Source organism: Coturnix japonica, chromosome 1 (assembly GCF_054131305.1).
Source record: "Coturnix japonica strain WE chromosome 1, WE-NBRP24, whole genome shotgun sequence".
Taxonomy (NCBI): domain Eukaryota; kingdom Metazoa; phylum Chordata; class Aves; order Galliformes; family Phasianidae; genus Coturnix; species Coturnix japonica.
Window position 1 is genome coordinate 58,803,383 of NC_140663.1, and position 27,786 is coordinate 58,831,168.

The 27,786-nt window shown below is 38.1% G+C and overlaps 1 protein-coding gene across 4 annotated transcripts; it reads left to right on the top strand.

Annotated features, from left to right (window-relative positions):
* Positions 1-784: 784 nt before the first annotated feature.
* SPIC (Spi-C transcription factor) lies at positions 785-27,786 on the top strand. 4 transcript variants are annotated; one of them, XM_085521920.1, is made up of 7 exons: positions 785-1,980; positions 15,705-18,124; positions 19,537-19,566; positions 20,039-20,132; positions 21,941-22,053; positions 22,600-22,708; positions 25,624-27,786. In XM_085521920.1, exons 3-7 carry the CDS (start codon positions 19,564-19,566, stop codon positions 26,049-26,051), a joined length of 747 nt encoding a protein of 248 aa, XP_085378046.1. In that variant the 5' UTR covers positions 785-1,980; positions 15,705-18,124; positions 19,537-19,563; the 3' UTR covers positions 26,052-27,786. The 4 variants fall into 4 exon arrangements, with proteins under 4 accessions (XP_085378046.1, XP_032301688.2, XP_085378037.1 ...); XM_032445797.2 differs by having other exon boundaries at positions 19,540-19,566; XM_085521911.1 differs by having other exon boundaries at positions 787-1,980; positions 20,023-20,132.

Here is a 27,786-nt window from a genome sequence, read left to right on the forward strand (position 1 = left end):
TCATTCAGAGGTGTGCTGTAAATGAATGTGCAAAGTACAGTTATTTAATTTGGATTGCCAGCAAAAGGCAGGGGGCACTGTGAGAGCTGATGGTGAATCTCGTTAAACAAGAGCCTGAGCTGCTTTCTGTTTTGGCCAGTCAGGTTCTGTTGTCCGCAGCTTCATCGCCTTTCCCCTTGTTTCTTTTTATTTGCTGCTTCCCCTGTGAGATCAGGAAGGGAGTGACAAGGTGAGCATCTGGACAAGCACACTGAGCAGAACAAAAGCTATACGAAGTCAGTCAGAGGTCCACTCCAGTCTGCAGCCTGCCTCCAACAAAGCATGTCACCAGATGCCCTGGGGACAATGTGAGAGGCTGTAGAATTATTGTCCTTCACTCCTTCTTTCCAGCCTCTCCCAATTACATATTCCGAACCACAACAAATATGTTACCTTCTTGACTGATTTTATTTCCTTCTGATTTTATAGCCACTCATACCCTCCTTTGTTGTCTCTGAGGCACTGGCACAGCTGCCCAAAGAAGCTGTGGGTGCCCCATCCCTGGAGGTGTTCAAGGCCTGGTTGGATGGAGCCCTGGGCAGCCTGAGCAGCTGGGTGGCAGCCCTGGCCATGGCAGGGGGTTGGAGCTGGATGGGCTTTAAGGTCACTTTCAACCCAAGTCATTCTATGATTCTTTGATTCTGTGCCATCATCCTGTAGCTTGGGCTGTCCTCTGTTCTCTAGCTGTCTTGCCTCAAGGGACAGGCCTGCAGATGGTGTTTTTTTTCCTCTGTCTTCTGTTGCTGTTCTAATAATTCCTGCTGTTTGATTTTGTTGATTGCTTTTGAGGACAGAGTGTCACAGATCATTTGGATCTCCTAAATTCACAGGACCTCTGTGCCCTGTAAATTAATTTTTATCTTATGAGTTCATTAGTAGAGAAGACAAACAAGCATATCAAATAAAGGCTCAATCCCCTTCTGTCTAAAAGGGGAATATAAAAGTCTAATCTAAGGTGTGAATTTCCTAAGTCATCACTTTATTAACTCATAACTCTTGTACCCATGAGCAAAATTGTAATATAGCTGACAGTGAGAGAATCCATGCCTCCTCTGTCACTGGGAGGCATGAAAGCCTTGGAATCCCAGCTGCTGTTGGATCAACCTTAAAAGCCTTTTGGGGAAGCTGATGTACCTGGAACAGAACAGAACAGAACAGAACAGAATAGAATAGAATAGAATAGAATAGAATAGAATAGAATAGAATAGAATAGAATAGCTCCAATTGGAAGTGATGTACAAAGACCATTAAGTCCAACTGTTTGGTCTATACCCTTTCTTTAAGTTAGTGAATACTGAAGAAACTTCCAACTGTTTAATATGCAAGACATCAAGCTGCAAGTGATGGTGGCTGCTTAATGACCTTTAGCCCTATGTGTTGCTCTCACTTTGACCTAATGGTTCCTAGGGTGCATCAAACCTGAGAGGGTGTCAATTGAACACCCACGTTAGAGCTGGGGTCTTCACAGAATTAACCTTTTATCCTTAGATCTCAATACTGATGAGTAATAGCTCAGAAGCCATTCAGTCACTGAATAGCCAGAACTATCACTGTCATTTTTTTTTCTCACAGGATCAGAAAGCTGAACTAGAAAAACAGCCGAAGGCTGATGCAAGGGGAAGATTTGTAGAGTTTCTTTTGAGTACCTTCCCAAAGCAAATCATGGTTTATTCCTTCTCACACAAGTTTCTTGTAGTTTGTTCTGTGGCATGTTCCTCAGGAAGAAAAAAAGTACCTCTTTGATTTGATACAACTTCCCCACCTATGAATAATATATAAGCAAAATTGTATTTTCTCCTTTAGAAGAATCTCCTGCTAATGAAAAAGTCAGTTTTCATCCGTAAAATTAAATACTTCCAATATAAGAATGGGTTACATGAGAATTAAGGGAGCACATAAGGCATGTGTCTTCTCTTCATCTCCCAGAAATGCTAATTAAAGGTAAGGCTGGCACTGTTTCGTTAAATGTCATCGTTATGTAATTGCTTATGGGCTGTTATACCTACAGTTTATGACTGCTTTGTGCATTGGCCTTGTAATAAGCTCCCTTTAAGTGTTCCCTATGGCTTCGGAACAGCTGCTGGACTTGCAAAGGGATTTTTAGTAGTTGTTGGACTTCATATGTAACAGTTTAATTGCACCACCTCTGATAATGCGTGATGCACTGTGCTATGAAAACTTTACAATAGAAATACTTGAAGTCCAATCGTTCAATAAACGCCTTTATTTTTTGTAAGAGTTAACAGACAATTGTATTGTTTTGAATTGTGACCTTGTGTATTTGTCTTCAAAACATAGTAATTCAGTGATTTCTCACTGAATTTGAGCACACACCTTTAAAAGATCCCTACTTGCAATGGTATGGGGTGCAACTCATTTCCTACCCCATCCAATCTAGCTGTTCCCCTAGCTAGCATGGTGAAGCTCCTAGCTTTGTTGTCCGAAGTACTGTGCCTTAACTGCATTTCTGTGGAATTTGTTCACTCCCAGGTAAGGAAAATGAACAGAATAACATAGATTTTGAACTTAGTTGTGAGCTAGGATGTTCTTTCACTAAATATTGCCTTCTGATTGGTACCTTTGCACTGCTAACCATCAGGGGTTTAGCGGCTTGGTAGTGCGGGATGTTTGCTTGACAGTGTTGGGATGTTTGCTTGACAGTGTTTTTGATCACTTCTCAACCTACATTCAAGCACACATTTGGAGGGCTAATCCTTTTTCCAGTGATGGTCTGGCAGCATGGTTACTTTAACACTTGGTTAAACCTTCCGTAAGGTTGAGTGCTACTGGTTCCTTTACATTGGCATTTATTTGTTCTACATTATTTCTGTGTACTACGCTAATATCTTCACTTATGACTTGTATTTCTGAACTAAGGATTAATTGAAAACATCTCTGTAGAACAAGCTTGCATTTACAGTCTCAGGAATTTCCCATTGGCACACTGAACTGCAAATCACCCAACCAACAGATGACACATACCCACAGCTCCAAAGCAATAGCAGCTCAGTTCTGCTGCAGTACATCGTTAACACCAGGCTGTGGGGCTGTTGGCTGTCCCAGAAATCTTACATCCTTTGCAAGCAAAAGTCAGGGCTAATCCACGTTTTCTACAGCTGCCTTAGGACTGAGCTTATTTTCAACAAGTCACTGTATAGACTGGACAAGAAATAGGACATGTGTTTTTTGTTTTGCTTGTTTGTTTTTAACAGAATTGCTTATTTTGAAAGAATTGGTTAGTCTATTTTTTTTATATTATTATTATATAGTTTACACTGTAGCCTAAGTACTTCACCAAGTGGCTTTGCTTCTGAAATGAAAAGCAGTTCTGGGCTGTGAATTCACAGTGCAGTTAGTGATACCATTGCATGTCACTGGCACAGCTCTGGTTTTATTCCGATGAAGCTTTAGTTACTTGGTGCAGCTGTAAATGTTTATTGTTCTAAACAGAGCTTCAAAAACATGTTGCTTTTACACAGAACCATTGCCTTCTTCACTGGTTTCCTCCACTACACACAAACCACTTCAGAAGCCCTCTTCTAGACTCTTCTTTCCTGTGCAGATCATGCATTTCCTCTACACTTTCTTCTTAAGAATGGCATACACTCTTCTCTAGATCTGATCCCAAACTCCCTAGAGTTCATAGAATCATAGACTAGCCTGAGTCGGAAGGGAGCCACCAGGACCATTGAGTCCAACTCCTGGTTCCACACAGGACCACTCGAAAATCAGACCATATGTCTGAGATCACTGTCCAAATGCCCTTGAACTGCAGCAGTCAGGGCTGTGCCCACAGCCTTGGGCATTCTGTTTCATGCCCACCACCCTCTGGTGCAGACCCTGTCCCTGGCCCCCAGCTGCCCCTCCTCTGGCACAGCTCCATGCTGTTCCCTTGGGCCCTGTCACTGTCACACAGAGCAGAGCTCAGCGCTGCCCTTCTGCTCCCTGTGAGGAGCTGCAGCCGCCATCAGGCCTCCCCTCAGCTCCTCTGCTCTGTGCTGAGCAAACCAGGACCCTCACCCACTCTTCACATGCCTTCTCCCATTCTCCATCTTATAGCTGATATGTGCAGGAGCCTCTCCATTACTTTGGAGACCTCTGGTGCCTGTTTCTCTAATCCAGTCTTCCAAAGAGGCTTATCTAGTGGGAGGTATCCCTGCTTATAGTGGGAGGGTTGGAACTGGATGATCTTAAAGGTTCCTTCCAAGACAAACCATTCTGTGATTCTATGATCTCTTGCTGGAAGAGACATGCAGAGCCCTGTCAGCTCATACATGGATGGTGTGTTTGCTTGAACTAAGTCTTTGAAGCACATCTCTCTCCAAGGACTTCTTAACAAGATCAGTAACTCCTTTAATACTATAGAGATCCTCAAATGAGCAGTTATTGTGCAACATCCTGAGCAGTACAGGCTGTACAACAGCCTGTGTGAATGATAGTATAAATAGAGCTATACAGGACATCCTGAGCAAGTGGCTCTGCATGGTTTTGTCCAAACTTGTTTTACATTTGTGAAAACACCTCAGCCCACAGAGGCTCTCCTCTGAAAGTCATGATCATGGAGGAAGGGAACACAAATACACTGATTGCAGCTGGGTTTTTGTGCTAGTGTTTCTCTTTACTTAAAATGAAAGTTTGAGGTGAATCATGTGAAAAGTAATGGGGGGAAATCATGGGAACCAACCAAACCTAAAAGTTTATTGAAAAAGATGCAAAGAAAGATAGCCAAGTGATAGAAGTGCCTTCTTGTCTCAGAACAGCTTTGGCTTCATTTCTCACTACTTTAGAATCATAAAGGTTGGAAAAGACCTTTAAGATCATCTATATCCACATACCACCAAACCATGTTTCCACATATATCCACATTGCCCACTAAACCATGTTTGTAAGTACTACATCTACTCTTTCCTCAAACAGCTTGAGGGCTGGTGGCTCCACCACCTCTCTGAGCAGCCTGTTCCAATGCATCACCATTCTTTCTGAGAAGAAATATTTCCTAATACACAACTTGAATCTCCCCTGGCACAACTTAACATTCCCTCTTGCCTTATCACAGTCAACTGGGAGAAGAGGCTGACCCTTCTCCGCAAGCTCCTTCTAGGTAATTATAGAGAGCAATCATGTCTCCTCTGAACCTACTCTTCTCCAGACTGATCAATCCTAGCAATATCCTAATTTGTCTATGTAACCATTAATTCCTGTTCTGCTTTCTCATTAGAGTGGCCTCTCTGCTGACAGCTTGTGAAGACCAATTCTGTTTTCTTTAACATATGCATTGCCACCAAACCACTTATCTCTGTATCACAAAAATTTACTTAAAATGAATGCATTCAAATTAGCAGCTCCAGCAATTCAAACTGTTCTTTTAAAAGTTGAATGTCTTTTCAGTTTCTTGTGATAAAAAATAAATGAATTCATCATGAACCAGGACGGTTACTGAACTGAATTTCATTTTGCACTGCAGCCAAAAGCAATGCATAAGTTGGCCTGGTTGTATGGTATTTCAACACGTGTTAGACAACATATGAAATTCTATTGATAAGGACTTATGAAGAGATATGCATATGGCAACATACTGTACTTCAAAATGAAAACTGTGAACATACTGGCTCAAAAAACAAAACAAAACAAAACAAAACCAACTAAAGAAATGCCAAAAACTAAGCAAAAGACCGTAAGAGTTTTGTTATTTTTGGTTTAGATTATTGGTATTTATATGATAATAAATACGCTACATGTTGATCAACCTGGTTTGGAAGACAGAGCAGAAGAGATCACTTAAAATAGCAAGTCTATTCCCTCACGATCACCTGCAACTCATTTTTTATATATTCATTTCAGACAAGTCCACAGTATAATCACCAGGTTTAATGAGCCTCTGAAAGCTTTCCAACAACTGTAAGATCTGCAGCCAGGAAAAAGCAGGATCATTGTAACTGTAGGAGAGGCTAATGGATTCTAGATTCTGCCCAAAAGCTTTTGAAGTCAGCAGCCAGGTACAAATGTGAAACATCACAAGCAGATCTAAAAAGAGGAAAAGAAAACAACAGCAACAAAAACAATAAACACAATTAGCTAAAATGCAATAAATGAGAAATATGTGGCTTTATTTTCCAGTTACTAAGCCCTACTTTCAACTGTGGCCTCCTTGCTTCAACGAGTAGTTTTCTGGTGTTTTCTTGTGTCCTTTTCCTCTGTGAGTTCACTTACTCACATGAGTACCTGTGTGCTCATCAACTATATTCACAGTTCCTCAAGTTATGTGCCATACATCACCTGGAATGCCACAGGGAAATCATTCAGAGATCAGAAGCATCTCCTCACAGTGACAGAAAGTGAACATAAGGGGCAAAGATCTCATAAAGCAAAAAAAACAATCTGTGCTTTCCAAAACTTCTTGCAATAACATACTAAAGTATGAAACTAGTATATTCATGTTGTCTTAAGCAGCTACCTAGAATCCCAACAAAAAAACTGGCTGGTAAAGGGAGACTTAAATTACACAGAATACTTAAGTGTGTATAGTTTAACTAGGACAGCAGCTCCAAAGTGAGAACATATTCACAGCTATTAGTCAGAAACAAGACAATGCAGAAAAGTACATCTGTCGCAATCAAAGGCAATATTCTCTATATCACAGCTTATTACTGGTGTAAATAGAAGCATAATTTCAGATAAAATTTCTACACTGACATAGAACAAAGCATGTTTCTCTGCTGAATTGCTATTGGCCTTGTTCTCCCTCCTGCCACACAGCTCTATCTGTATCAAAGTATTTATCAACTTATCTACCTATGTTATGCCCATTAATTTCTGTGTAAGAATACATTCCATGTGCTTTTTTGTGTTCTCATTGCATTTACTTCTTCAAACTGGTTTTAAAATAAAGCCAGTATGTCTGCTGGAATGTAGGATGTGGAATTACTGCTTTTGTTCTGTAAGAATGGTGCTACTATGTTAGCAAGTTTCAGATTCTATTAAAAAAGAGGAACGTATTTATAATAAACCTTATGCTGAGTCAAGTTTGTCTCCTAAAAGTAGATTTATATGTTTTATAGCATTCTCATAGAGACTTCATACTTAAAGCGGAGATTAATTCACTTAAAGTTGGGGATGTATTCAGCTTATTTTCCTTAATTTTGCTTCATTTCACTTCCAGATATATTGCCAGTCAATGTGATTTTCATGAACAAAAATTTTTTCATCAGTCTTTACACCCTGAAACAGCAAAGGAAGACCTCTTTAAAAGCCCATTTGTGCTATTTATTATCACGGCCACTTAATACCTACCTATAGGCAAACAGGAGTGAAAAAGAGGCAGTGTAATTCCTCTGAAATGGTATGCACAGGAAAAGAATGCGATGTTTAATTTCTCTTTTCTCTACTTTTAAAAAAGACCTGATGTTTTCTTCCTTCATCAGAATGTAGGTGCATTGTTGTTGCACACGTAGTGCAAAGATAATATCAAGATCTTCATGCCATGTTTGTGTGAGAAGACATGGACAGCTAGAAAATGAACAAAATTGTGAAATAAGAGAGCAGACATGTCAAAGCTGCGACTTCTTTGCTACGGGCAAATCTCAAGCTCTAACCACATCTCATATAATGAGCTTGAGTCTGTATAAAGGCAGCAGCCACTTAGTAACTCTAATTCCTCATGTGATGCTGCTGAGGATGATATTGCTTGGAAATTCATTTATGTGCTTGGAGTGATTACTTTCCCAAACAAAGAACTGGGAAGACATCACTGCCATCTTCAGCCGCTGAACACTGCCAGAGATTCCCGTTCTCTCAACATTCTGAAGTGTGTTGTATGTGTTCTGTGCCCATAACCCATCTGAGGTGTATTTGGTCATTTTTAAGATAGAGGTGCACAGGAAGATCTAGGAATTGGGAAAGAACATCTGACAGGTTACATCTTTGTTAGCACTGTTTTACGTGAATATCTCTGAGTCAAAAGCCTTGAAAAACATCCTTAGTAAAAAAAAAAAAAAAAAAAAAAAAAAAAGTTGTTCTCGCTGTTAAAATTTTACATACTTGTTAACAAAAGCACAATCTTCTTTGAACCTACTTTGAAAGGATACTAAGATGGTGCCACATCCACATGGTTCTTCAACACCTCCTAAGATGGTGACTCCACCACCTCCCTGGGCAGCCTGTGCAGTGCATCACCAGCTGTTCTTGCTACACAATCTTTGCTGCACAAGTCTCATTGCAACATAAATATACCGTAAAAGCAAAAGGACATTTATATTCAAAAGAGCTTCAATATGTGAAGATAATTTTATTGTCCTTTCTTCTTACTTGTGAGATAAAGTCACAAGGAGATTAATTTAGAGAACACCCACTCCAGTTGTGTATTTGATAAAAGATACCCAAGAGCTCATGTTCTAGAGAGTTCAGCATTTGTGGGCAGCTATGGGCTGAGTGTGTTCTCCATGACCACAGCTGCAGCTGATGCCACTCAACATTTCTGCAAATCTGTACTGGGGTCTCATGTCAGACATCCAGAAAATGAGGAACACACAGTAAGTGACCACCTGTGAAAGTTTGTTCAAAGGGACTTGCCTAGCATCATTTGGGAACTCTGTGGTAAAGACAGGGTCAGAACCCACTTCTCCAGAGTAGCCTTCAGCTGCTTGAACTCTGAGAGCATCCTCTCTTCCTTATTCACTAGATTAGTTTACAACTTCTGCAACAGATGCAGCAGGGTTTCTGCACATGACAGTCTCATTTACCGAACAGTCAGCATTAGAGCAAAATTTATTCCATGCACAGAGTTGTTCAAAGGGAAATGTTCACACAATCAGGGAGGAGGGCAGGAAGGTTATGTTTTTGATTTTGGCATTTTCTATCCCTGGAATGCTTCTGCTGAGTCATGCTTAGATCTCGAGAGTTTGGAAATTGGAAAAGGGCACTGATACTTCCCCTCTATTCCTTAACCTTGTCCCCCCTTCCCTTGTCTTTTACAGACCAGTCTTCCATTCCCCCCATCTTTGCCTTATGGTCTTCTTGTCCTGCTCAAAGACCTCTTATGCATAGTTGTACTCTCTTCATGTAGACCCAAAAAGATAAGTCCAAATTCTCCTCTTAAGTCTTCCTTATTTGTATACAATCCGCTGCCTAGGAAGAAGCTGGGAAGGAGCAGAGCGCGTCTTCTCTGGCTTCACATGCTGGATTGTTGAGTATGATTGAAAGGAAGAGTTTCAGGGGCTTTTAGCATTATCTAGATTCAGATAAGTTTTTGTGGAACAGAAGACAGATGTGTCTTCAGCATAAAACACACTTGTGAGATTTTCTGTATGTGTAATTAAACAGTCCCCAAGAGAATGTCATCAAGGACAAAGCAGTTCTGCTTGCCTTGGATTTTAGCTGAAAGTGTTCAACATGAGGCACACAGTAGCATGCAAAAATAATATTTTGTTAATGATTTCTGTTGTGCTTTTCATTTTTTTGGTCTTTTCCAACAGTTACTCAAAATCAGATTGAAAACAAACAAGAATTAGAGGTCATTACCTATGTTATCATAGCTCCCTGTCATGGGATGGAGTAAAACTTGATCTCTCAGGCTGTGCATATGAAAAACATAATATTTCTGTTGTGCTTAATTTAACAGAGTAGGCTCTACATTCCTTGAATCTAAAAGTTTTTCAAGACTCCAGCATATAGTTTTGTACAGGTATTATTAAGAGCTTGACTTGAAATGATAAAAGTAAGGCCGACACAGGTAAAAAATACTATTTGATCTGAAGAGTGATGTGGAACTCAACAGTCTTCATTTCCCCTTGCTGTATCATGTTAGGAATACACTTTGCAAGCTTCTTCCTCTGGAATCTTATTTACATTTATTACTGCAAAGTGTGTGCATCTTTTTGGGGAGCTAATAAAATGCAAGGCACTGTATTACTATGCATTGGTATCTCTCACTGTCCGGTAATCAGGGTCTCAGCTTGTTATGTACATACTTAGTATTAAGTTAAAATGTACTTCCTATTAGGCATGATATACGTCTCAGTATTTTCTAGAACTGTATCTCTAGCTCTGTTAATCTATGAAATCACCTTAAAGGAAGCCACTTTAAATCAGGCCTACCTTTATTTTAGGATCTTGTATACAAGTGAATTTAGTAGCTAGCCTGCCAGCAGCTTAAAAGCAGTTTCACGGAAGGCAACCAGAAGACCTATTCATAAAGCCATGGTTCCATTTCTCAATCTGCTTCATGCTTTTTGATGTTTCTTTTGTACATTTATCAAATGCATCCTCACTCCTGAGAGAGCTGGGCTGGCTGAGATCACATTGTATGTGTGAGCTGGAGGGATTGCATAGAAGACATTTACATGAGGCTGAGGTGTGGTATGCCTGCCAAGACTCTTGCTTCTTGAATTCAGTGATAATTCAACAGTTATTCAGCCTTTTACTGTAGGTCTCTTCTAAGGAGATTGGATCTTTAAATGTCTGTTTAAATCTGCGGGCTTCTACAGCTGTTGAGAGAAGAGAGAATGGCAATGTGGACAACAAGCTGTTCCTAAATTTTATTTTAGCTGATCTCTTCCCCTTATATTTCACTTTTCTAACTGTTTTCATAATAGAATGTAGGGAAAAAAAAACACAACAAACAACAAATCCTAACTAACTTATAAATAAACCAGCTCTTCTTAGACAAGTTTTTCATCAGCTTTTACCATTTCTTTCACCCCAGAGAAACTGAAAAGAATGTGGCCAAGAAGAAAGCATTGCAAAAATACAGTTTAATTTGAGATTTAAAACTATAAATAGCTGTTTCATAAAATTCCAATCCAGAGAAAGATTCCAGGGTGAGAAACAGTGTTACCAGCATGCCTCCCACCCTACCATCAAGGCACAGGATTTCTGTAATACTAGAATCTAAAAATCCCCAAAGCCTAAGTGCTTCTTCAACATTTCCTTGGTAATATAGGAAGCACTTGTTTGCTAGTGATAGCACTTTATGCCCACATAAGTGTTTGTATCATCAGAGCTTAAAACCCCATTTGGAGTGGCTTTTATTTAAGTCATCTTCAGAGCATGGTAGCAAGAGGAATTCTATTTTTAAAGAATTTCCTTTACCACTCTGTAGTTCCTTAAAATGTATTTCTCTTATCTAGAACTAAGGCTGAAATCTGACCTCGTTCTGCTCCTTCAGTAAAGACTAAGTGTGCTGGCCTTTTCTCCATATTACAATTATAATGCTGATAGTGGCTTTAAATAGTTATTGGATTTTAACTACTTTGATTCAGAGCTTCTGAGGTTTTTTCACGTCTGCAGCCAAGCTATATCAATAGGTTACCTCTTATAACTATTGGTTTCTATCTTCCTCTCAATCATACAGCTTCTTATTAGTGATGAGAGGGAATTGCACCAGGGGAGGTTCAGACTGTATATTAGAAACAACTTCTCCATGGGGGGGTCAGGCACTGGAATGGCCTTCCTAGGGAGATGGTTGAGACACTGTCCTGGGAGGTGTTCAAGAAATGTTTGGATGTGATACTAAGGATCATAGTTTAATGGGGAAATATTAGTGGTGGGTGGACAGTTGGGCTGGATGATCTGGGAGGCCTTTGGTGGTTACATGCTTGCACAGATCCAGAACTTTGTGGCACCTGTCATAGAGCATGGTACTAATACATATGAGAAAGATATCAAAATGTGATTCCATATTGTGAATGCCTTAATATTAAAGGTAAAGGCATATTCAGTTTTTTAGCACATAGGCCTACAAGGGGCTGTTGGCCTTCCTGCTGTGTATTGCATGATCTGGGCTAGCTATTAGTGCACCTTATTTTTAATTACCTAAGACAAAATTCATTTAATTTAATTACCTGCAGGAATATATTTGGAGGAAAATTCCTGTGAAACATTTCATCCCTTGGTTGAAAGCCCAAACTGATTTCTCTTTTTTCAGGAGGCAATGACAACTTGCAGTTTATATTTCTGGTTCTTAGACTTCTGGTGGATTTTCTGCAAAAGGCTGAGTAATGCTGAAAACTCAGATTTGTGCTTAGAATATTTTCTTCCATTTTAAGTGAACTTTATTCCTTTTTATTACACCTCCATACTATTTTATCCTACTTTGAAATTATAAAGGAAATATATACACTTCATAGGCTTTATGCCAGCATCCTTGACAATAATGACATCCACTTAAGAAAGAGATAAGCTGGCACTCTTCTAGTTAATAAAAAAAATATATTCTCATCATGAATAAAATTGGTATTTTCATTTATATGGCACCCTTTATTTCTATTATCTTGGGAAACCTAAGCTGGTCCCATGATTTACTTCTATTGCTTTCTGTTGTAAGCACTTTTTTTTTTTCAATGCTAGTAATTTACCAGAGGATTTAAAGATAATTTAGAGCTTACTTAGTAAGATACGTTGATTTTTTCCTTGTTAATTAACTACAGATGGGGCTTTTCAAGGGATGTTTAAGTGGCCTGTATGCTCAAACCTGGTATGTGTCTTGTCCAGTTAGATTGTTAAGATTACATTACATTTATATTTTTTGTGTCTATATAGGTCTGCTACAGGTCTTCTAATTTTATTTCTTTTTATTATTCTGCTATGGGCTTTCTAAGATCTTATTCTCCTTACTGGCTCATTTTTTCTTTAAGTCTCTGTCCTTTGGTTTTAAATACTCTGTTTTGAGGTAACTGTCATTGTTGTATCCAAAAATTTGATGCTGGACCTTCAATATCAGCATGCTCTGAGGCACGCATAACAGCTATCAGTGATTATCCTGGCATTTACGTATGAATGTTAGAATAAGAACTTCATGGAACAAAATACATCAGCCACAAGGAGGACTGTGTGCAGGTGATTGCTAGAAACTAGGTTCCCTTGGTTTTCCCCTCATGGGAATCTGTAGGCATCCAGTAAGAGAAACAGTCAGAGACAGAACAATAGTTACGCGGACTTTTGGTCTGACCCAGGGCAGCTTTTTCTCTCTTCTAAAGCCTTGCTCATAGCATCTGCCTCCTCTCTCCTCCTCCATTACGTATTTAATAGCTTTTAGTAGATTTTGCTTCAACTATAGAAGTTAGAGTTTTGGAAACAGTCCTTTTGGACAAAGACTCAACTTTAGTTGTCCCAGCTTGAAGGTGAAGAAGTGCTGTAGCCTAGATTTATCATGTAGGTCTACTGCTTAGGGCATTCTCTTCAATGGTGGAGAATGTGAGTTTGAACTCCTGAGGCTGAGGAGGGAACTAAACTCACAACACCACTGCCCGTGGCATCCCCTCAATCATTTAGGATACCACAGCTGTATCCCCCAGAAAGGTTTTAGAAGGAAGGAAGGGGCTGGGATTTCAGACACGTTTTCTCTAAAGTTTCTTACTAGATAGATAAAGTATTTTTATTTCCTGTGTGATGCTGTGCCTTTTGATTCTGATTGGAGGTACAAAACTGTTTCCAAAAGCTTCAGAAAGAGCCTAGGGAGAGTAACGTACATTCTGCATTCTGGAGAGAAGACACCTAAAACGATGTATTTTGGTACCTAACTTGTAACACCTGATCTTTCCATAGCTTCAAGATCAAGTTTTTAAGTTGCAATGTGTGTGATGCTACAGCAGTTATCACACTCATATTTTTTCAGGTTCTTGAAAATAGACACAATTATGTTGTTCCATTCTCTGGAGTAAAAAGGTCTCTGTTGCCTAGAATATCTCAGCTTAATGATTTGGGGAGAATGGAGTTAAAACAGGGCATTGAATTAATCACCCCTTTAATTTGGAGGCATGTTTCTTCAACAGATAGATATAGAATATTGTTTTTGTTTGGTTTCCTCATCTTCACCATGAAGAATTATTAAAATTAATGCTATTAAAAGACTATGTTATTCTTTCTGTATGCTTTTCCATTTTTCCCCTTTATCAAGTTCACCCCTTGATGACAGTCTTTCTATTATTTGTAGCTATTTTGAAATATTCTCTGATATTTATAATCTTGCCCTTCTCTGATGGTTTTCCCCTGCAGGGTTACTGGCTTGTAGGTGTACTATCTATTCCAACAATACTGATAACTATAGATTAATCAAAGTAATTGCTTCATATACCACTTCAAAATCTTCTTTTACTATTTATTTATTTTTTTTTTTAATATGCATTTGTTATTAGTTCCTTGTGCTTCTGTTGTGGTTTTTGGTCTTCTGTCTTCATGGGACTTCCCAGCAGAAACTCACTTCCTTAGGTTATGTGGTGCCAAAGAAGAAACTTCCTGAGAAGACCTGCTGACATGGACAACTGGACCAATATCTTGGGTCTAGTTGTAAAGTGGAGGGTTTAGACATGGGTTTTCCACAGAAGAGCTGATCTGTCCACTCTTGCAGCCTTCACAATAAACTTCTTTTTTTAGGCCTTAAAAGAGGTAATTAAATTTTCAGACCTAACCTCTGCAGTGATTTATCCAAATGCTTGTTGCTTGGGTTTTTTTAATGTAATTGTTCAATCAATCTAAACCAAATATGTAACACATGAAATTTACCAAGTAAAAAATATCTTTTAAGACTGAATGATGAGTTCTCAATTCAGAATTCAGATTTAAACACATCAGTGCTTCAGTTTCTATAATTTACATAATTTTATCAATAAATAATTCTGAGGTAGTCTAAAAGTAGAGAGTATCTTCGTAAGAAATAGAAATAAATTTTTTCTTTAGCCCTGTAAAGTCTGAAGAAGTTTTAACTCTGAGAGGATTAAAGCAGTATTTCACACAAAAAATAATTAAAGCAAAATGCTGTAAAACAATATTAAAAACATGATTCTGAATCTCAGTGTAATAGGCAAAAGTTTCATATTCAAAGGTAGGGAAATTAGTCTGATTGAGATAATCTGATTGAGTTCGGGTTTAAAATTCAATTTTTACAGTGTTCTCTATATCTTCTTTCTTAAGAAGAGGAAATACTGCATACATAACTCATAATTGGAGAGAATGATTGGGCAAAGGTTTTTGTTTTTAAAGAGGATTGAAATACAGCCACTATGTCAGTCTATCCAAATGTAATGTTTTGTAAGGTGGCTGCAGAAACAGTTCATATCAGGAAGTCAGGAAAGAATGTGGAGGATCAGTTGATGGCACAACAAGTTCCACCTTACTGAACTGAAGATTAGATCAGTGTCAGCTACAAGCCAGAATCTGTTAATACAAATCATCAGTGATACTTTGGCTTTGGTAACTGTGCCAGTTTCCACCAGCTAAGGAACTCATACTATAACGCCACCAACAGCAATGAAGCAGTTTGGGTTTTTTTTTGTGTTGCATAGATTTTCACTGCCATTTGTAGCACTATTTGTGAAACAAGTATATTCCCATCTTCTGGTATTTGAATAGGTCATTTTGTTTGTCAAAATGCGTAGATCAGAATCCCCCAGCACAAATGTAGCCTTCAGATACAGTTTCATTATCTCATTTGCTTAACTGACATAATGCCATAATTGTTTTCCATTTTAATCACAGTAAGCAGTAAGTAATCACAGTAAGCAGAACTTAGGCTGGTAGTTAGAATGCTTATTTTCGTTTTTATTGATAGCTTAGTATCCAGTGTTGTTGAATTTTGTTTGTTTTGTTGTGTTTTTAGGGAGAAGCTTTATTGTATTTTGGGGCTGGGAATTTCAATCACTTTCTGAGGCCACTAATTTGAAGTTATATTCCAGATCAATTCACCATGAAATACTCGTGCCTGGATTGTCACTGCAAAAGAAGAGATCTCTCTGCTGATCCCTGTTTCTGCTTTGCAAAGAAAAAGGCTGTATCCTTGCTGAAAGAAACTTCCCAGCTTCTTTCAGACCTTGGATGGAGCAGACCAGAACAAGCATGGATTTGAAAATTTGCTGGTTAACGTGGTTAGGTTAAGGATGAGAGAACAGGCAAGTTCTCTCTAACAAGGGGACAGTGTCTGGTTTTTTAATACTGTGAACCTACAGCCATGGGAATTCATGACGAAGATCATTGCTCATTCAAAGAGCTGCATGGCCAGAAGAGGATTTGCAATGAGATCTGCCAAAGGCCTGAACACGTATGCAAGGATGGAAGCTATCTGTGGCTGCCACATTTAAATAGCTACCTTCTGAAGACTGCTGAATTGGTGACTGGCCTACTACATAGGGAGCAGGTGACTCCCCATTATAGAATCCTTTCTAAAAATAGAGGGTCTTCTTCCACTGCAAGTGGTCTGTCTGTGTTACCTGGGCATTTACAAACTGTCTGACATTCAAAAAAATCCGAGAGAGTTGTAAATGCCTAGTAAGAAAGCTTACAATTTTAAGGTTTTGTGCTTCATTATGGGGGTTTGGACTGTTTTTTATTCTGTGTTTAAAGAAGGCCTCATGCAAGAGTCTTCATGCTTTCTATGGCCCACCAACAAGTGCTGTAATGCATTATTGATGTTCTGAAACTTAAACAATCACTCTGTCATTTGAAGTTTATTTTTAAAACATGGATGAAGGAGAAAATCTTGATGCTGTGGTTTCTAACTGATTTTCAAATTTTGCTGTCAATTGTATGAGACAACATTTCGATAGCAAGTTCTCTTTTTTAGGCTTTTATCTGGAATCTGTCTTCCAATCCAGTGCAAAAATCAAATGGGCTTTCTTCTGTGACAGCATTTCTTGGTAGAGGCCAACACATTGCCTATCATGACTATACAGAAGGGGTTTGATTTACCCTATGATACAATGATTGCTCAAGTTTACATGTGATATGCTTGCTCTATGATTGGCACTTTCCCATTTATTCTGAAAAGAAACCTTTTTATGACCTTCCGTACACTGTAGCCTCTTACTTAAATGAAACATTGTGATTGAGCAATATAACGGCTTTAATTCCTCAACTTTGATCATAGTTGCTTTGGCCCCAGCTAGTAACCGGGTAGCCAGAATGAATGTGAATTGCCCAGCTTCAGATAGAGATGTAGGGGTAGGTAGGTCAGACTGCCTATTAATACCTTAATTATCAGAATGATACCCACAAGAGATCTTGAAGCTCATTCATAATTTTAAATCTGACACACAGTTATACTGCAGAAAAGAACCAAACCAAGACACTGATGTTTCTCCACATAACAGAATAAGCCTGTGTCATAGCAGAAAGGTGCTATGAATTGGAACTTGTATTTCAAAAAAACACATACATGTGTCAATATACTCCATTAAAAATACATTTTTAAAGTTTGTGGTGTAGATTTTGAAAAGGCAACTTGCATCTGAAACAAGCAAATGATGTTTGATACTAACATTGGCTTCAACTTACTTCCACTCAGCATTCATAGACAAGTGCAGGCTATGACTGTCAAGACAGTTCTAGAGTGAGGGAATATAGATAAATATTGTAAGAGGTAATTACTATTTTGTAGAAATGTCATGGTATATGTTAACAAAGTTTTGTGAAATATGCCTCTGAAAGACTTGGTTACACAGAGCTGTGGCACAGGATTATGTCAGTGGTAAGAATTTTTGTACTGAAAAAAATTAAGAGTCCTCATCTCAGAGGACACAGTATTGTGAGTTGAGCTGCTCAGGAAGGGTGCATTAAATCAGCAACAACAGCTTGATGGGATCTTTACTAAATGCCTTAGAGCTGTGTCTGGACAATAAACCTGGGATGTGAAGCAGACTTCTTATAATCCCCAAAACTTGTATTTTGGGGTCTGGTTTCATCTTCTTACACTGAAGTAAACAGGAGGTTCATCTAAAGCCAGAAGATCCACAGCAGTCTGTTTGGGATAGGTTAGGGATGTAGGATTTTGCCCCAGATGTAACATACCAATGGCAGACCCGTTAGGATGTCTCACAGCCAGAAGGAAACTCTTCCACTGCCTAGAATCTTCCTGTTTTTGTTAAGTTATAATGTTTAGTTTTATTTTGTTTGCTTTAATCACTCTTCTTTTCTGATTAATGAAGGCCATACTAGTACTGTACTACACCTTTACTCTTAGAAAAATTCCCTTCCCAAAACACTTCCCCAAAAACAGCTATTTAATGCAGCCCTTTTGCCAGCCCATTGCTATGGGAACTCAGTCTTTCATTTATGTATGAAAACAGAGATTCCTGTGTTGTGTGTGGAGCTGAAATTCTAGGTAAGTGTTCAGATTTATTTATTTTATAAAATTTATTTTTGGTGTAACTTTTTCTTTTCTAAAGTGAATTCAGTTTTGTAATTGGTACGACCATTCACCAGTATGTTGCTGATAGTGATACTTTTCAGTACCCTTTCAGGCTTTGAACAGCATCAATGGCAGATGTTCAAGGTAACCACTTGCCACTCTGAAGTTGGAGTTAGACAAATGCATTTTGAAGATAGTGAAATAATTAGAATTATGGTAACTAGGGTCTTTACCCACTAGATTCACGTCTTTAATTTCTACAGCTTTGTATTCCAAGAATCTGGCAACCATTGCAAGTAAAGAATTAATTTGGTCTGTTCTGGCTTTATAGTGAAATTAGTTTGTTGAAATAATTGCTGTTCTGAAATTAAAGAGAGAAATCCCACTGGCTCTGGCAAGGTCAATTGACTGAATCACCAGGACTTCATTTCACATGCTGAGATCTTTCTGATACGCAGAGTCATCATGATCTTAAACAGCTTTTTATGAATGTTGACAGTATTTTATGGTGTATTTTAAGATATATATATATTATGACTGAAGCATAATTATCTGGTTAGAACACCTGTTGTGAGTCTTGTCTGAAGATACTTCTCTCTTACAATTAAGAATCTTTCCTATCCTTTGCGTTTTCATGAGTAAAATAAATAAAAGTATTTTTATTGTTATTTTTTACCATTTTAAAACATAAATGTAAATGAGAAAAAGAAAAAAGCTGCAAGTCATAAAAACTTCAATTTTATAATCTGTAACAAAAATAGACCATGTCAAGAAGAGGTAATAATGAATAGTTTCTGAGTAATGTTGTATGTAAAAGAACGCTCTATATTAAGGTACCAGAAAAAGTGTCTGTTTTCACTGTTTATTAAACAATGACATTTGTTTCTGGAACTCAAACTTACACTGGGAGCTTTTGTATATTCATTTACAGCCAGGTAGTAATTTACATAATGGCATGAAACAAGTTTGTTTCTACTATATCTGAAGAACAAAAGGACTTAAATCTTTTCATTTAATTCTAATTAGTATTTCATTGAGAAAGTTGTATTTGAGCTAAGACTGAATGTCAGCAGTGACTCCTTTTCAGGTCTTGTAGTCTTTAAAAATACGTTTATGATGACATAGATGGTAGCCTAAATGCTACAGTATTAATGAAATTGGAAACACCAGTAATGAAAGATAATACAACAAAAAATAAAACAAAAATGTTACATGTATTTAATTGCAATTAAAACAAATTACCACTTTCTAATCCCAGATTTATCAGTACTGTTATCTTTTATTTCATCACTAGAAATAATATGTATTTAATTTCATTTATGCTGAGATATTGTTTATTTTGAAATATACAACTTCACTGTTCTTTTTTTTTTTTTTTTTTTAAGCAGTGTTTGAGCTTTGATATCTAAATAATGGTAAGTCTACAATGCAACATTCTCTCTGCATAAGCAATTCCAGATTTGCAAGTAATATTTTTTGTCATGGTGATGATATTGAATGATAATATTGGCTTCATAAATCATGGTAAACTAGTGATATATACCTCTGCACTAAATGCTGTAAAGCACTGCAATAATGGTAACACCCTTTAAGTAAACTTCTGCTGCAGATGAAGGAAATGAACCTTGAAACATTTGCCCGTGTGAGTAATGTTACCCGTGAGAGTTTTCCCACTGACCTCAAAGAGACTTCTCATGGGAGTGAGAACTTTCTCACAATAGTAGAGATTCTGGTAATGCCTAATTTTCTGCCAAATACGTATTCCAGCAGGATGGTATGATACTTGCACATTCTATGTAATTGCTATATTTATCTGGGATCTTCCTACTGATGATATTGAAGAACACCTGGTCTTTTCTGACTTTTGACAGAAATATGTTCTTGCAGAATTTTCCTGATCAAGACATACTGGGTCAGGCTTTTGAAGATGCACTAGAAGTACTGCAGCAGCACTCCGACAGAGAAATGCAGTACTCACAAGGTAAAGGGGGGACATTGCTTTGTTTTACTTACAGCTTTACATTCTTACAGAAAAGCGTATCGTGAGATATATCCCTAGAGGTGGATTAATGGACAGCTGAGGAGTACAATTCTTGTCTCAGAGAGCTTGGAACTTGATGATTGTTGAGGTCCCTTCCAACCCAAGCTGTTCTGTGATGAAAATGGGGAAGAAGGGTTGGAGGGTTCTTGTGCCTGACACTGCCCAGGGTGGTTTGCCTCTTCCAACCCACATCACAGGGAAGTTACTGGACAGCCCCTCTTCCCCTTCCGTCCAGTACTAGTTGAGGTGTATTGAGCTCAAAACGAAACATGTAAGATCCAAGTGCAACAGGCATATTCCAGTTTTAATGTTTCAATTGAAAAATGCCCTTATGCTGTAAATAAACTCATATAGAAATGAATTCCAGTGCAAAGACCAAAAGAAGAGAAAGAATTCAACATGCTTATTTAGTTTCCATAATTGTTTTTTTACATTCAGGTACAAATATTAAATATCACTAGGCAGAGTGTAGTTTATTGTCAGAAAAGCTATTTTCCTGGCATCTAGATTAAGATTTAAGCACTACAAAACTTAAAATACAGGTAAGCTGCAGATTCCTCCAGTTCAGGGAAGATATTTGCAATTAAAATGTTATAAAATATAAAATATATCTGTGTATGGTGTTTTTATATCATGAATAGTAGTGGAAGGAAAGGAAAGAAGCTACACTGTGAATCCTCTACATCCAGAAGAACATACTTACTATATTCTGTGTGGACTGTATTTCATGCAAGAAAGTTTATTTGCGTATTTATCTGTGATACATTGAAATGTAAATAAGACCAATTGGCTCATAACTTCAGCTGTTGTTAATAAGTTTTTTGCCTCCACTTGAGTGGTAATTTGCACACTTGAATTATCCACTGTATACAAATGCTCCCAGTGTTCTAGCCTGTACCCGTTGTCAGGGCCAACAGAGAGACATTAAAACACTTGCAACTCAGTGTGCATTTACATTCTGTTGCTCACAGACATTGCTCCACTTGCAACAGTTGTACTCTCTGAATGTTCTGACCACCCACGGCACATAAATTCTTCCAGTGCATTAGTCCAGCATTGTCTTCTGCTTCTTTTAAACTTCCTGAAGACCTGGGGCCCTTCTGAGTTTTCTTCCAGGCACTGCACATGCTCTGGGAAATTTGTTTTTCCTGTAGCTGATTTGAAATAGTAATGCTTTTAGATAACTGAAACAGTATTTCCCAGAATATTTATCAGTTTCTGTCCTTCACTTTATTCATGTTTCTATACTCCCATTTGTGTTGTACTAATGACTTGCTAAAGAATCATGTGGCATTCCCTATTCCTCTTCAAAATATGTAAAATAATCTTCTGTAATTATCCCATTCCCTAATCTTGATGATCCTCCTTTTTTCTATTAAGCAAACTGCCTGACAATACTGTAACATAACTGACATTTTATCTCAAAGTACACTGCTTTAAATCACGCAGGTAAGCAAAACCAGCCTAGAGGCATGGTTAGCAGTACCTGTATGCAGGTTATGTTGGATAACCCACTGGTATGAAACATCCTGGCTACAGGGAGTTTATTATCTAGATGGCAACAATTGGATAACTGCATTTTGACAGGCCCGGTAGCGTGTTAGGTTGTTTGCTGCAGTTGTTTTCTGTTTTGTTTTTGTTTGTTTGTTTGCTTGTTTGTTTTGTTTTTGTTTGCTTTTTTGTTTGTTTTTCCCTCCTTCTCTCTCTTTTTTTTTTTTTTTAACTCAGTTTTTGGTCCAAATTCTCAGGTTATAAAAATTGCTTGACTGTGATCAACCATCATCCCCACCTTCGAGCAAGTCCCAGCTACTCCTCAGTACCCTCTACAGAGGAACCAGGATACAACTGGAGAACTGTGATAGTAAGTGAGCTAATTACTATGGACATAAACTGAAAATTGGCTGACTGTGATTTGTAATAGAAATAATTATGCTGCCTCTATTGTAAATTCGGTCTTGCCAGGTGTAATTCAGGTGAAACCACACTGGGGTATATCAGCAAAACATATTTAATAGTCCTTCTTCAGGAATCAGTTTAGCTGTTTGGTGCTATTTTGGGGTTCATTATGTAAAACAACAACGAACAAACAAACTTTAGCCTGCAGAGTCCACCTTCTTTGTGTGGCCTGCAGGAGTGGTGGGTGGTGCAGAGGAGATAATTTCAGGTAAATGAATTTCACAACAGCCCATTTTCAACCAGCAGATCAGTGAGAATCTAACATAGGAATGACAAAGTCTCTCCTGAGACACAGTCCAGGTGGCCCTCATCTTGTATTGACCGATAGAGTATACTGCATGCCTTTGCGGCTGTGAAAAATCTGTGGGTCAGGGGATGAAAAGCTGCATTTTTAAGGCTTCAGGTAATTAATCCTAAAGTTGCCAACTCTTCTCTGTCTTAATTCTTGAAGAACAGTGCAGCAGATTTTTACACAGATGATTCTGTCTACCATACGCTGCAGAATACTCCAGAAAGCCAAGTGATGCATGCTGCTGCTGTCCAGCCAAAAGCAGGGAAAGGTATGTAGAAAGAATATCCCTTGATAAGTGCATTGTGTTAATTTAAAATTCCCTTGATAGATCATGCTTTCTATGCTTTCCATGTTCTAGGGTTTTTTGTTTGTTTTTATTGTTTTTTTACTTTTAATAGGTAAAGTAGATTAATATTTAACAACACCTAGAATACAAATGCAAATGTTCAGTTCCTGTCTGCTAAACCTTATACTTAAGAAAAATCTCCCCACTTCTCATTATCTCCTCTTGTATATTACATGGATAAATGAGCAAGGGATACATTTTCACTTCAAATCATTTCAGTTGAAGTCTCATACAAAGAAGTACACTAATATTTTTAATCACTTTAATAACTTGTGTTATTATATGTGGTCCAGCAAGTAATGGCTTTCTCAAAGGTTTTTCACAGATGTTTGAATTGGATTTTATACCTTTCTCTGTTTAACATTCAAATTACTTCTTAGCTTTTGTCACAAAAAAGGGAGCACACTTTGATAGATGTTTTTGGGCTCCTTTCGACTGACCCCTACTTGAGTGGACATCTTTTTTTGTAGAGAACAGGTCAGGTGCCCATTGTCATCATTGTACTTCGGTTCTTGCATTCATTCTCGGCTTTTCATCCCATGGGATTTGGCATCCTTTCTATGACTCTACTGGATAAGATTTCCACTCTGAGCTATTGTACCTACTTTTGACCGTGGGGTCCTTTTGAGCAGCTTCCTAATTTTCTTCCTTTTTGAAATCCCCTTCTCTTAACTTTAACCACATGCTGTCAGTTTTTGGTATCATCCCTTCCCACTGATGGTGAGTACTATGGTTTCTGTTGCTTACTAGCTCAGCTACTACAAGTTCCTCAGGACAATGAGAAGAATAATCTCTTCTGTTTACTCTGTACCTATACAATTTTAGTCCTCTTTAGCCCCTGTTGATGCATGAGAGGTTATCTGTACAATAGCAAGTAGTTTGGCCCTTTAGGAATAGATTTGTAGATGAAACAACCAGCACTGAGGACCTAATGTCCATGTTTCATGTGTTTCACAGTGGTTATTAGGGCTATATCAAGGATAATCACAAGCTCTGAAATTTACAGTGACTTAAATATGCTTCTGGAAAGCACTTTCAAATCTGGTTTCTTCTGAAACAAGTCCAGTTCATGCATTTCAAGACCATTCCTTGTTATGAACTAAAGCATGGTGGGTGGAGACAATCAAGAGAGAAATTCAAAAGACACATTCAGAGAGAATTAAGCTGCTTTAGGCCAGTTCAGTACAGAAACTTAATTCAGATGCTCTGGGGATCTTCTGGAGGAGCTCCTTCCCTCCAGTGACCACACAAGAACCTACATAAACTAGCTTGGACTTATTCTGTACCACAGTTTGAAGACAGGCAGTGAACACTGCTGACTTATGCAACGTGAAGGTCCATGCATTAATTCCAGCTTAAATTGGTGTGTTCACATGATGTAGGGCTTCAGGGATAATAGTTGGGGCATAGAAACACAGTAGCACATACGAACCCTCGTGCATTCTCAAACCAAGACATCAGCTAGAGAAAGAAGTATGTGTGTGTGAGTGTTTGTGTGTGTGTGTGTCTAGAAATAAAATCTTGGACAGAAGTGACAGCTGAGTGAAGAGGACAGACAGCATGAAGTCTGAGATGCTGGTACATACAAGGTCACACAGTTGTTTTCCTGAGGACTCGGTCTACAGTAGCTAGACGCTCTGATGAACAGAAAAAAACATCCAGATGTCCCCATTATTTTATTCATTCTAACGTAGGTTCATAGGATTATAGGATAACTCAGGTTGGAGGGGATCTAAGGATGTCACCCACTATGATTCAGGCCTGCTGTGTCCAGGCAGTCTTCTGTTTGCTTTTAAGCTACTCACTTTGGTAATATTATATGCATGTATAGTAAAAAAAATGTACTTCCAGCTACAGGCCAATTTTTATTTAGATCCTGAAAATTTATAGTTTTTTGGTTTTTTTTTTGGAAAGTACCTCTGTTTTTAGGATCTTCTTCTTCCTAGTCTGGCCACTTCTCTCCTATTTCCTTATCACCAGAAGCAGAGTTACTGTCATCCCTAACAGATGTCTTGACTCGACCTCACTGTTCCTTAGCAACTGTCACTTTTCCCCAGCCTTTAGTTTAAAATAGACGTGCAAGACAAGACTATGAAATTTAGGTGCAGCTGCTTGTTTCCACTTTTGTTGAAGTGGAAGCCGTTCTTCTGCATATACTCTCCTTTCTGCAAAATGTTCCTCTTTGTCTCATAATCTTCAATTCTTCCTCCTTATGGTAGCTTCTTGGTCACCCTTGGCTCAGTGAAAGGAACTAGGAGTGCTTCAAAGAGAGGGACCTGCAAGACCAAAGTGAAACTAAATAAGCCTTACTATGAACTTAAGTTTGAGAGCTAAACCTGTGGGAAGAAGAATTCACTTAAATGACAAATATTTCTTCCTTTATTCTGCATTGGAAGGCAAGTTGAAACTTCTGCATGCTATTAGAAATACAGGTGTGCAAGAAGGTATAGCTCTTTATAGACTAGATAAGACTCATAATGCAAAACTAGCTTGCTTTTCCTTCTTGCTCACTCCTTCTTCTATCAGAGACTATCTTGCTTCCTCAAAAACAGTCCTGAAAAACCCATCAGAATTGGTTCATCTCAAAATCTTTGAGTTCTGATTAAGAAGAGAAAGTGTTTATTAAAAAGCATTCAGATTGGACCTTCAGAACTTCTTGCCAGCACTGCCTGAGGACATGATTTCCTGCAAAGTGTTTGTCTTTTTGACTTTTTGACAGGTTAATAGGTTTACCTATGCTTTTTCCTTTAAGATCTTTTCCAGGAATAAGATAACTGCTTACCTTTTAAAACAAGCATGAGTTCCATTCTGACCTTTTTTACTTTATTTCTTAATAGGTAGAAAAAAGCTTCGTCTTTTTGAGTACCTCCACGAGTCTCTGTATGATCCAGCCATGGCAAACTGCATCCAGTGGGTGGATAAGCCCAATGGTGTCTTCCAGTTTGTCTCCAAAAACAAGGAGAAACTTGCAGAGCTGTGGGGAGAAAGAAAGGGAAACCGCAAGATCATGACGTATCAGAAAATGGCCAGAGCACTGAGGAATTATGGAAGAACAGGTGAAATTATTAAAATTCGAAGGAAGCTGACATACCAGTTCAGCGCTGTTGTTTTACAAAGACTTGCTCCATCCTATTTCTTGGGAAAAGAAACTGTTTATCATCCATACATTCAGCCTAACCAAGAATATCAATGTGCAGATGACTGGACCAACTACAACAGTTACATGTTTAACAATGGTTATGCATTACAGCATGCTAACAGCTAGACATCACATGAACAGCCTGTAATACTTTCCAGCACAGGAACTCTTCTCTATACATAGCTTTTCCTATATCATATCATTCAAACACATGAAGAGGGCTTAAAAAATGATCTCAACCTACTTTGTTCCTTTTGAAGTTGTCAATAAATAGTCATTGAATATTGAAGAAAAACAGCAGCTGTAGGGCAGGTTCTGTTCTCTGTGGCATTAATCAAAGGAAGTACAACAAATTCAAGCTAGTATATCCAAGGTAGGGATCAAGACTTTTGTCTGCAGTCTGGATCAAAGATCCCATCCTGATAATGCTCATTCACTTTGTCAGTTCTGTGCATATCCCCAACTTTCCAATCAGAATGCAGATACTGTTGTACTATAGCTCACAATTGGATACATGAGAATTAGGAAGGGAAGAGATTTGCCATCTGTGCTAAGCTACTGTCTGCTTTTTCATCAACACTCTTTATTAAGAGATGATTTCTGAGTGAATCCCTGGCTGAACTATAGAGTCCACATGAAGGCACACCTGCTGGCCAAGTTGTTAATCCTTAATCACTTATATTAACATATTTTAGAACAGATCCTGACACACAGCATTAGGATCACCAGGTGTGCATTTCGCTGTTGGCAGGGAATTCTTTGAGAAAGAGACCATACCATGGCAGAGTTAGCAAAGGATTATGCTTTTCATGAAGCTATTTACAGTTCTCCACCACTAATATGAGATGTCACACTTTTATCCATCAGTTCTATACTCAGCTGACAAACCAGCTTTGTTACATACAACCACCTGTGGAGTTATAGCTTTATATATAGAAATATGGTATTGCTTCTCCAGCTTTTTTTTTTTTTTTTAATTCATGGTGCTCTTGCTGAGAGACTCAGTTACACTCTTTCTGATACATCTGTTCCTTTGCGAGTTTGTATCATCATACAGTTTGGTTGTTGTGCTGAAATACTTCCATTTGACTGCATTCAACTTTGTATTCTGCATTTTGCTTCAAGTGACTGCAGGTTCAGGTAGAAATAAAAAGAAAATAGATATTTGTGAAGAGGTATACACAGTGGCTTGATATGTTTCATGAAATTCACTGACATTAATAGTTAACCACTTGCTCTAAATCCTGCCTACATCTGCAGGGAAATCATTTTACATAATAGACATAATGCAACATTCTCCACTCTGGCAAAATTCAAGCTTTTGTGTTATTACTTTGGTTAAGATGAAATATGTGTACCCTTAGAAATAAGAGGTATATTAAACAACACTGTGACCCAGGTTTTTTGTCATCAAACATCCCACAAGATAAGCAGGTCATAACTGTGTTGTTCATATTTTGGATGTAGTTTTCCATATGTTAACTTTTTACACAAAATAGACACAAGTTGCCTCTAGTTGTATGTCACTGAGTCTGGACTCTGCTGTAGCACTGAATGTAGTGGGACTTTTACGAAGGACTTAGATCTTTAAGTCAGGATGCCCTCATTGTGTGAGCACTTAAGACAACATTTTGAATATCATAATGTACATAAATTTAATGAGAAACTGCATGTTAAACACCTGTCACCAACTGCACTCTGACTTTGTGTTATTTACCAGGCTGGTAACATACACTGCAATAAGAATCTACCTTGTTGAAAATGCTTACTTTGTCAGCGTGTTTAGATTCACTTTTCTCAGCCTCATCTGCTTGTTAAGTAGATAAATCAAAAAGTAGAATAAAATACTTTTTAAGTTTCA